The 12033-nt window shown below is 35.5% G+C and overlaps 1 protein-coding gene across 1 annotated transcript in view; it reads right to left on the bottom strand.

Annotated features, from left to right (window-relative positions):
- dlgap2a (discs, large (Drosophila) homolog-associated protein 2a) overlaps window positions 1-12033 on the bottom strand; it is a 155059-nt gene that overhangs the window by 75085 nt on the left and 67941 nt on the right. Inside the window, exon 3 of the mRNA XM_016269872.1 lies at window positions 5275-5307. Coding sequence (XP_016125358.1) covers window positions 5275-5307 — 33 coding nt within the window. The remainder of the gene's footprint in view (window positions 1-5274; window positions 5308-12033) is intronic.

The following is a 12033-nucleotide window of genomic DNA, read 5'->3' as shown; positions in this document are numbered from 1 at the left end:
CTTTCAAAATAAATGTAAAGACAGTAAATAATGTCATTAGTTTTACCATCAGTTCAAACCCGAAAGGGGAACAGAGTCTCATGACAGACACAGTGATGAATATGTGTTTGCAGTACACAAGCCACGGTTAAGACAGCTGACTCCACTGTGATGTGATGTGTCTCGCTCTCTCTCTCTCTCTCTCTCTCAATTCAATTGAATTCAAACAGCTTTATTAGCATGACAAAAATAATTTTTTGTATTGCCAAAGCATTAAGACAACAAAGAGAATGGTTTAACATTTGAACATTTACATTAGAACATCTTAACATTTATGCCCAAAGATACATATAGGGAAAAATAAATAAATAAATAAATCAAATAAAAATAAATGATAATAATAATGATTTTCCTGTAGCAACTGCTAGACAGAGAAATGTAACATTATGTACATGTAAATGTTCAGATGTTAAACCATTCTCTTTGTTGTCTTAATGCTTTGGCAACACAAAATGTATTTTTGTCATGCCAATAAAGCTAGCGCTCTCTCTCGCGCTCTCTCTTTCTCTCTCTCACAAACACACAGCGTCTCCCTGACATGGCTGCTTCAACACTAACTGCGGTTACTGAAAGCACGCCTTCTTTCTTTGCATGAACATTTGGGCGGCATTATGCTAATATTTCCACATAGTGAGGTAGATATGTGGGGGCGTGTTAGAACCAGACGTTTTAGGGGGGCGTGGCAGAGTCTTAACTTTGAAAAATAATATCTCTTTGGTTTTGAGACTTTAGTCTTTGCAACTTCAGGGATCTTATCTATGCACAATCAGCTTGTAACACTCCAAAGAGAAAAGAAAACTTGAAATCGCATCATATGACCCCTTTAATATCCATTGCAGAGTTGATGTTATACAGCTCGTTCAATGAATCACTGGCCGACTCAGTGATCAGCCGTAAAACAGCGATTCTGTCTAAATTCCCTATAAAATCAAAAAAAGAATTCCCTTTGAGCTAAATGGACCTGTTTCCCTTACATTAGAAGAATCCAACTGTTTTTCACTATCATCTTTTTCTTTTCCTTTTCCTCTTCCTCTTTCTTGAGAGGCTGCAAGGGCAAATATTCACCAGTGATGTAGTCTACATGATACGCAGGTATATGCCGTATACCCATTAGGCAAGGTCAAGAATTTCCGTATACCCACTTAAAAAAGCGCGAGGATACGTAACAACAACGTTTTGTGACAAAACTTTCACACGGTCCATTCGCGATCAATCCATGAGTGATAGCGTTCCTTTGGTCCCCCTCGCAGTGGCGTAGCGCAAAATCGCGGGGCGATTTGTCACTGTTACGTAGCAATATTGGAAATATTTCTCTTTTAAACCATGAATGCTGATATTAAGCAGCGTGCAAACTTTGTGCAAGAGTTATGCTGGTGAACGTCTTAACCTCGGTCAATTATACAAAGTGAAAGTAAAAAAGTAAAAACTGACGGTGCATATTCTCTCAGAGACGACAAGAGACGAATCTACTTCAACATATGCTGATAACGGCATAAAACGGTCTTGAATTATTCCCTTAATATTTCTCTTTAGATACTGTGTGTGTCTGTGTATAGCAGTAAACCGAATACAATGTTTATATCTCGTTTCAGATGATGAGAGATGAGAACTCCTGGCCAGCCTTGTGGCCTGAAAGTCAGGCTAGGGAATTTAAAAACAGGTACTCTTAAATGTGCATTGAAAATTGCCAGCTGATAAAACCTGGACCGTATTCATATAACATCTAAGAATAAATGTAGCTCTTAACTGGCTGAGTTCAACAGTAGAAAATCAGTCCAGTCTCCCAAGCTGGAAATGTCATTGGCTGTTAAAGTCTTGTGTTGCTTATAATAAATTAATAAATAATAATATAATAATAATAATATGTTTAATTTATATAGCGCCTTTCAAACACCCAAGGACACTTTACATAAGGTAAATAACAGATAGTGTACAACATATAAACAGCCAAACAGCAGACAGAGGTGAAATAATATGCAATATACAAGATAAGTTACAAAAGCATAGAACAGAAAATTAAGGCAAGCGATTAATTAAGAAACATTGTAAATAGGTGAGTTTTGAGAGCAGTTTTAAAGGTCTTGAGTGAAGAGATAACGCAGAGATATTGTGGTAGTTTATTCCAGAGCTTGGCAGCGGAAATGCAGATAGCCAGAATTTGGGTACTGCAAGCATATTTTCAGAGCTCGATCTCAATGTATGGGAAGGGACATACAGTAGGGGAGAATTAATTGAGAAAGGTAAGAAGGTGCTAAACCATGACGGGCCTTGAAACAAGAATCTTAAACTGAATACGATAGCTGACATACGATGTAGGCAGATTTTTTGGTAAATGTAAGAACACGAGCTGCTGAATAAGCTGCAAGTGATTAAGGACTTTGTTGGGTAGCCCAAAAAACAAGGAGTTACAATAATCCAGACGCAACGTAATAAACGCATGAACAACAGTTTCAGCATCTTTGAAATTTAAAGATGTTTTTAAAAATTAAAAAATTGACATGTTGATATCACACAAGCAGTCTATAAGAATGCTCTCAGATGCAAACTGTATGCATTAGTGAGTGTTGTGGTGCTTATGGGGTGTCGCTCTGGGACGGGTGAGTATGAGGCTGGGTGGAAAAAATCACTGTATACTCACTACAAAAAAACTAGACTACACCACTGATATTCACAATATATTTATGATGATTTTGCTAGTGATACATAAAACTAAACAATTGTTTGTCATTATTTGTAATCAAATTGTAAATATGAAACATTTTCACATAATATACATATAAAATATTCTATATATTCAATTATTTTAGTAAAATATAGGTATGTAAATATTGCAAATTATTATCATGTATTACCATATTGATGCCAATTCATTTAGGCAGTTTCAGTGCAAATAGATCATCAAAAGGATTTTAAAAAAATAATTCAATATTTCAGTCAGGCCCTCCAATTCAATTCAATTCAAAGTTTTTCAGCAGAGCCATTAGATCTTCCTCTTTCCTCCACAGCAGTAACTAAACCTTCTGACTCGGCATACTTAATCCACTGAGCTGAAGCCACATGATTTACTTGTAAATGGCTGTACATATTAATTGAAAATGTCCAGCTAATGAAGTTATGTGGATATGCATGTATGCATGGCTAAATTCGGAATGGAATACTAGCTTACCACTTTCTGAACGCTGCATTTTACTTATTTGTAAAAAATATGTTTGGCAAACAAAGTGCTATACAAAAAAGTCTTGACAGTAAAAATTATAACATGGTGTAACATTATTATTACTCTGAGGAGTACATTCCACTGAAAAATAGTGGAAAATAGCAAAACTTCTTCAAGTGACACCTAACTTTTATTTTGATGGTATGTCGCTAAGTTTCTGTTTATGTATATAAGGACAATCGTTTTTCTCCACTGAAGTAGTAAAATGCTCATTATGTAAACTCAGAGCACTTTTGGAGATGAAGTTTATGTGTTCATGTCCTCATATACAGCAGTGAGACAGCAGATGCTGAAAGCACCACGAGCATCGCACAAGCTCATTCGCACAGAACTGAGACACAGAAATCATGAGGCCATACTGATCTCAGCAGATAAATTTGCTGATGACAGTATACAGCAGATAAATATGTGTGGAGCATGCTGAATAAATTAGTAGTTTTGAAGGTAAGTTTACTCTTGTAAAGCCGAACACTGCAAAATCATCACTGATTCACATTCAACCAACATGCAAAACACAAAGTCTGAATAAGGAACCTCAGCTCAGACCAAAAGGAAGCACAAAATGATATGAAACATGAGTGCACTGAGATAATAAAAAGAAAAGAAAGAAATGTAAAGAATGACAGCAGATTAGTGGCTAGAGGTCGACCTGATAGTGGATTTTGCCGATACCGATAGCAAGGTTGGACCACACTGGCCGATACCGATTAATTAACCGATAGTTTTCAAATTGATACTGAACAAAAACTAAAGTAGTGCTTTATTAACAAAAACAGTACTGAACCATACTAGTAGTAGTAGTAAAAAATAATAATAGTAATAGTAAATGTTGAAATTAACACACTCTAACAAGGAACAATACTTACACAGCTTTCATTAATCTTGATGCTACAAATGGACTCTTATTTTAAAGTGTTACCATTTCATTTCAACTGTCATGCACGATGCACATCTTTAAATATATGCACAAAGGCTATAGCATTAAAATTATATACATATGGATATTGTATGTATACTCTCACACTTTAACTGCTTCTATTCTTGAACACTTGATGATTATCTACTCAAAATAAAAGCGCAGCGCTGAGTCTAGGAGAACTCACCGGTATCACACACACTCCGGACGCGTCGAGTTCAACGAGCAGCGGTCTAAAACAGTTTATTTAATCACCAAACGGACACAAGTTTACTTCAAGAATTAACTATTTGGCATGGATGAGTTTGAAGTTCGGTGTTTAAAAAAAACGGAGCAAACGGAAAGAGAAAGCGCAACCTACAGTATATTATAGCTCTATAAATGAAGCACACAGACTTTATTCGAGCCACAGAAAGACAAACGTTTTGCTGAAAATGCACAATACACAATTCATTATGTACATTAACAACGATTTGGGACCAATATAATGTAATTTAAAGGAAAACTATGTGAATGGCGCTCTGTGGCGCGGCAGGATTTTCTGTCGGCTGCATTTAAATCCACGTCTGAAGTTTCCCGCTCTGTTCAGCGTGCAGTATCATGTCTCTAAACAAATAGCACGTGCTGTCAGTGATTTCAACCACTAGAGGCCGCTCTCGCACTGTGTAATGACAGCAGACCCTTCTCAGCCGCTCCAGCAATGGACGCAACCCGGAAAACTATCGGCATGGATTTTTGTCGATAACCGATAGTTCCAGCAATCAACTATCGGTGCCGATTAATCGGCAAAACCGATACATCGGTCGACCTCTATTAGTGGCACTGCTGCTCAGTGTGTTTGTGAATCAGAAGAAGCAGCGGGTGAAGCAGAGAGAGACGCAGCCTCGTTTCTACTGAAGGTAGCCAGCTGTGATGATGCAAGCAGCAAGGAATCACAACACAATGATCGCAAGCAGCTCGGCATCATGATGAATTTAAGCATTAAAAGCAGATGAGTGCATGTGCTTTCTGAACTCCCCACCGTGCCATTAGAGCACACAAACACAGTCTGGGTTAAGTGTTAACTACCACACACAGTTCTGGAGATGAGAAACACACTCACCTTCGGTCTCACCACACAATGTGCACTGTGACTCTACAGAATAAAAAAAAAAAAACAAGAAAGAGAGAACTTAGAGCAAACTTTTACATACACAGCATATTGCGAGGATAATCTCCCATGTCCAAAATAAAAACTTAATTTTTCATAACTGGGTGTTTTTCAACTACAGGCACTTCTATGTCCAAAGGGTCAATTTAATTTCATTAAAGAAAAATGAAAAGCTCTCCCAGAAACGAACTAACCCTCAGATTATCCAAGATGTAAATGAGTATGTTTCTTCATCAGAACAGATTTGGAGAAATTTATCATTACATCACTTGCTCGCTTCACAAGACATCAATTGTTGGCGTCGTATGGGTTACTTATGGATTATTGTGGGCTCTCATTGTGATGGCACCCATTCACTGCAGAGGAACCATTGTTGAGCAAGTGATTTAATGCTGATTTTCTCCAAATCTGTTCCAACAAAGAGACAAACTAAGGTGAACTACTGGGTGAACCTTTAGTGCAGAACACGCATAGAAAATACTCCGAATATAGAAAATACTCCGAATATGATATAATATCTTTATATAAACTCAATAAATACAAAAAATACAACCCAGATTATTGTAATATTGTAAATAAATGCATATATTAGTCTATAAATTAAATACAAAAAGGTATATAAAAGCCATGAACGCCACTGTAACACTCGACTTTTTCCCTTGCTTTATGAAGGTCACATTATAACTGTCGTGGAAACTTTTTTGCAACTTTTCTAATCTCCAAATGCATCATAAAAAAATTATTAAAACTATGATAATTTAAACATTGAAATAATCACGCTTAATCAAAAAAAGTAGTGTTAGTGAATTGCCTAAGATGTGAGACAAAATGTATGCACACATACTGTATTTCAGTGGACAAATTAAATATAAAATCAGCAAAAGTATGATTAATGAGATTTTTTAAGTGCCTATAGCTTAAATAATAAACTACCCAATCATTCATACAGTAAATAAACATGATTCCACTCAAGCATCTGTTTTGTTTGTCCCACCTGCTTTAGGTTTTCTCAGGATTTCTCTTCAATTAAATTTCAAAGTATTTTCGTAAAACATTTTGTACTCCATAATTATTTAATCTGTGGCCTCAATATGCAAAAATAACAAACAGATATTTTGGGTCCAATTACAATCTACTTTCTGAACACCTTTAAACACACAAGCTTGCACACACACACACACACACACACACACACACATTCGCAGTCAAAATCCAAACAAACACACAAACTAAAGCAAGGCTCAAGTATAAATGCATGCATTATGGCCATATCTTAGAACATGTAAATCAAAATATGAAGCTGTTACAAAAAACAACTCTATTCATCTGTAAAATATGGGCTCTTCAAAAGACTATGGCATAAAGAAATGGGAACACTATACAAATTCTGTCATGTATCAATTCAGTTTTCATTTCAGTGGCCATTAAATAGAAGCGTTTTATTATGAAAGTCCTTGCGGCACTACAGCAGTGATTTAAATAGTCGTTCTGCTGTGTTGAATGGATGGGTATCTGATTAGTAATTATTATATAGTACTGTCTATTTAAATCATACTCCCATGCCACTAATTAAGAACCAACTGACATTTGTTCATAATCATATTGAGAGATGTGAACAGGCAACAAATTCAAAAGATCTTCTCATCAAGTGTCTTGTGTTTCTGGTAGACTCCAAATATACAGAAGTCCAGTCCAAACATAATAATTGAAGCCTGAACTGGAAACATGATGAAGTATCTTTTCCAAACAGAAATGGCAAAAAAATACTTAAGCAAATGTAGCGAAAATCCTATTCCTTTCTCGGCCTTTATTGAAATGTTTACTGGAGCTTTCAATTCCTGATACCTTTAACTCCCTCTCTGAAAGTAAACCAACAAAACCTCAGACAGTGACACTACATATTTGTTATGTTACTCTTTCAAGTTTTGAAACAAGTTCGATTAGGACTTACCATGCAGCTAGAATTGGACAAAAAAAAATTACATGACAGCAACGTCCATATTTATAAAGATATTTACAGCAAAAGATAAATGCAGACACTGATCCAAGACCTTATCCCTGGCCAAGTTTGACTTGTGTCCCATTTGAGATTTTGAAGTCAAAAAGCCCCCATAGAAACCCAGAAAGAACAATATGCACACAAATTCTGGATGCAACATGAACGGGGACTACTGGTATCAGCTGTATGTGACTGAGCAAATTTCGTCTTGCGATTCTCCAAAATAAGAAGCATTAACTGTCTCTACCCAACCTGCATGTGAAAAAAGCATTTCAACTCATTCCACAACTAAGCATTCCATAATTAACACCAGTATTTGCATATTAGGCTTGTGTGCTCACACTCTCTGCTTTAGATGGCAGTTAACAGTGGGAGTGTCAGTGGTGATAATTAGCTTTTCTGTTCTGGTCTTTTTTCACAGGCACACAGAGGCTTTTCTTCAGCTCTGTGAGGAGACGAGGTGTTAATACCCGATTATATCATTATAGAACGATTCTACATACTATTTTTGTGAACATCAGTTCTCATTTGATGAGGTCATGAGAAACAAATTGATTAACACGAGTAGAATCATGTACTGAGGAAAACAAGTAAGCCTATGGAAGTCAGTTCAAAGATGATCAGTGCAGATACAATATATCGACAAGCTTCCTGGCCTGTGTAAACACACAGAAACGCACACACGCGTGTTACTCTATTTAGATTACTATTGATTTCAGTTTCTTCACTCTAAAATAATCCCTCTTGTGCTTGGCTAACTGCTCCTGTAGGAGCTGACAAAGCTCTTCTGAACTTTCAGATAGTATCAGATTTTAGGAAGACTGTTAGCACTCAGTCTATCATAAGCACTCTGCTTGTAAGAGCTCTCTCAGTCCCCAAGAGTAAAAAATATAACAACATACCATTCTGCAAAGGAATATACAGCAGCTGTGCTAACATTCAAACCAAACAGCAGATGCGAGAGTGATTTAAAAAAAAAAAGAAAAAAAAAATACATATACAGAGTCTCTTTCATTGTTACTAAGCTATATATATATATATATATATTACACAATTGTTAAGAAAATTACTTTTTGGATAAAATATTGTCAGGTTGTGCTCTGCTAAAGAAAATATCTCAAAACAAAGCCATAATTGTGAATCTCTTTGTTGAATGTATTGGTTGAGAGAATGATTCAGTGACTACTGAATGAATCAGTGTTGTTGAACAAATCAAGCGTAAGTGAAGAATTCAATGACTCATTCACATGTTCATAAACATGTCACTTGTTTTGTTCCTGAACGAATCATGTTTTTTTAAATAAATCAATTAATTAATAATATAATAATTTAATTTAATCTCATATCAATCAGCCCTGTATAGGGTTATTTTGTGGTTATGATCAACTGACTGTGGATTATCACTTACTGTAAAGTTTGAATTTTGAAGTATACCTGTATTTCTGCTATAGCTGCAGACCCAAAAGCACAACCATCTCATATTTACCTCCGTATTCATGCTGATCTAGAGGCAAAATGCTCTAGATCAGCATGAAGCCCCAATGTTGAGAATCCCAGAGGGGCCATACCTGCTTGTCTGCAAGACTGAATCATTCAAGGCACTTGACAATACAGATTGATTTCAGAAGAGCCATGTGTTCAATAAGGCCCAGCTCAGTATGAGCAGTTTTGATAAAGCTGTATACTAATTGACTTAACAAGGGGCATTCTGTCATATAATTACACCAGAGCTCCAGTCTGAGGACTTGCCAGTTTCTTCAAGAGGGCAAAGCTGGAAAATCTAAACATCTGTTCTTAGCCCTTTAACATTTTTTTAACAGAGCTTATCTTTTTTCCCATGCAAAGCTAGCTTAGTCTCTTTCATTGTTACTAAGCTATATATATATATATATATATTACACAATTGTTAAGAAAATTACTTTTTGGATAAAATATTGTCAGGTTGTGCTCTGCTAAAGAAAATATCTCAAAACAAAGCCATAATTGTGAATCTCTTTGTTGAATGTATTGGTTGAGAGAATGATTCAGTGACTACTGAATGAATCAGTGTTGTTGAACAAATCAAGCGTAAGTGAAGAATTCAATGACTCATTCACATGTTCATAAACGTCACTTGTTTTGTTCCTGAACGAATCATGTTTTTTTAAATAAATCAATTAATTAATAATATAATAATTTAATTTAATCTCATATCAATCAGCCCTATATAGGGTTATTTTGTGGTTATGATCAACTGACTGTGGATTATCACTTAATGTAAAGTTTTAATTTTGAAGTATACCTGTATTTCTGCTATAGCTGCAGACCCAAAAGCACAACCATCTCATATTTACCTCCGTATTCATGCTGATCTAGAGGCAAAATGCTCTAGATCAGCATGAAGCCCCAATGTTGAGAATCCCAGAGGGGCCATACCTGCTTGTCTGCAAGACTGAATCATTCAAGGCACTTGACAATACAGATTGATTTCAGAAGAGCCATGTGTTCAATAAGGCCCAGCTCAGTATGAGCAGTTTTGATAAAGCTGTATACTAATTGACTTAACAAGGGGCATTCTGTCATATAATTACACCAGAGCTCCAGTCTGAGGACTTGCCAGTTTCTTCAAGAGGGCAAAGCTGGAAAATCTAAACATCTGTTCTTAGCCCTTTAACATTTTTTTAACAGAGCTTATCTTTTTTCCCATGCAAAGCTAGCTTAGTCTCTTTCATTGTTACTAAGCTGCTCTTAGCAGATTAACAGCTGAACATTATGAATCTACTAATAAGCAAAGTAATAATGATTTAAAACTCTCTGAGTTTTTCGTGCATTCAAATTGCACTTTATCACAGATTTTTATGGCAGAATTTTATGCTTGAGAAAACACTAAAAATTTAGATTCTTCGATATCACAATCTTTATTTCAGAGATTGATTTGTGTTCAAACTAAAATATTTTTAAAAAACATTTCAGTAAGATTTTAATAAAATAAATAATATATTATTATTATAATTTTTTGCAAAATGAAGGTCACATTAATACTGTTTTGTAAACTTGTCATTTACTTTTGCTTTTCTTTAAATGTTCTTTATGCATATTTTATAGTTTTAAAAAAGCATATTTATAGATTTTATATGATTTATGTCGTTTTTTAAATGCCATACTTAGGATAAAAAATGAGGCATGTAATGTGTTAAGAATATTGACTTGAATCTTTTTAGTGTGTCATTACCAATCACATTGGAATTTTGTCAAATTATGCAAAAAGTGGACAAATATTAGCCTATGTAATTTTGTGTTTATTTAGGATATGGGAAATGCTAGCTATAAAATAAACATTACCAAGACAAAGGAATTTGCTATTTCATTCCTTAATATTAACATCACTGAATTCTATTAAACACAGTACATCATTTGAGATGTTTCCGTTTCAATGTATTAATAAACCAATATTAAAATAACTGATCACTGACCAATGTGCTGTACATTAATACAATTAATTTATTTATTTAGAAAGTCCATAAGCTCAAGTTGATGAAACACCCAAATATTCAGATTAGCTGCCTATATGAAAGCCCTTGAAGAGCAGGTCTGTTCATCTTTCCAGATGATGGACTCTATCTGTTTATTCTCTCTTAATACAGTCTCACCCAATCAGAGCGCTGAGAAAGGTGGGCAAGTGAGACCAAAGTAAGAGCCTCATCTCTTACATTAGAGCAGATGAGTCCTTGACTGGGCTGTTCTTTTTTCCATTATCTATTTGCCTTAAAACATAGTGCGACAATTACAGAACAAATTCATTTTCTCTCACAGAAGACAACTACTAAAGAAGTTCTAAAATAGAGAATTGTGAGTGTGTGTGTATTTTGAAAGTGTGAGGGAAGGGTGTTAAGACTGTTGATTCGTTTGTTATTTTATAATTTTTTTCCACGCTCTCAGAGGCACAGAACAGACTTGTCATATATTACCTAACATCCAGCATCTTAAAATAAACTGGGGAAAACCACATAATACACAGAAGTGCACACAGAGACCTGAAAACAGTGAAAGTTGCTCTGCATGTGACCTTTTTAATGTACTCTGAAGCAGGGGCATAGCCATCATTTCAGAAGTGAGGGGGACAGAAATGTTATATACAGTGGGTTCCTGAGCACTCTGGTGAAGGTTTTCGTCCAGGATATCCCTGTACTTGGCCGCATTCATCTTTTCCTCGATTGCAACCAGTCGTCCTGTCCCTGCAGCTGAAAAACACCCCCACAGCATGATGCTGCCACCACCATGCTTCACTGTTGGGACTGTATTGGACAGGTGATGAGCAGTGCCTGGTTTTCTCCACACATACCGCTTAGAATTAAGGCCAAAAAGTTCTATCTTGGTCTCATCGGACCAGAGAATTTGAGTTTTTGAGATAGTGAATTGGTGGGTTTTTGTTAAATGTGAGCCAAAATCATCACAATTAAAAGAACCAAAGACTTAAACTACTTCAGTCTGTGCACTGAATTTATTTAATACACGAGTTTCACAATTTGAGTTGAATTATTGAAATAAATGAACTTTTCCACAACATTCTAATTTATTGAGATGCACCTGTATTCAAATAGAAAACAGTTATTTGAAATAGCCTAGTAAAAATGTTTCAAAATTTGACTGTTTTGCTGTACTTTGGATCAAATAAATGCAGGCTTGGTGAACAGAAGAGACTTCTTTAAAAAACATTAAAAATCTTACTGTTC

Source organism: Sinocyclocheilus grahami, unplaced genomic scaffold (assembly GCF_001515645.1).
Source record: "Sinocyclocheilus grahami isolate Dianchi unplaced genomic scaffold, SAMN03320097.WGS_v1.1 scaffold54.1, whole genome shotgun sequence".
Classification (NCBI taxonomy): Eukaryota; Metazoa; Chordata; class Actinopteri; order Cypriniformes; family Cyprinidae; genus Sinocyclocheilus; species Sinocyclocheilus grahami.
Note: the sequence above shows the minus strand (reverse complement) of the source record. Positions and strands in the feature narration are given on the sequence as shown.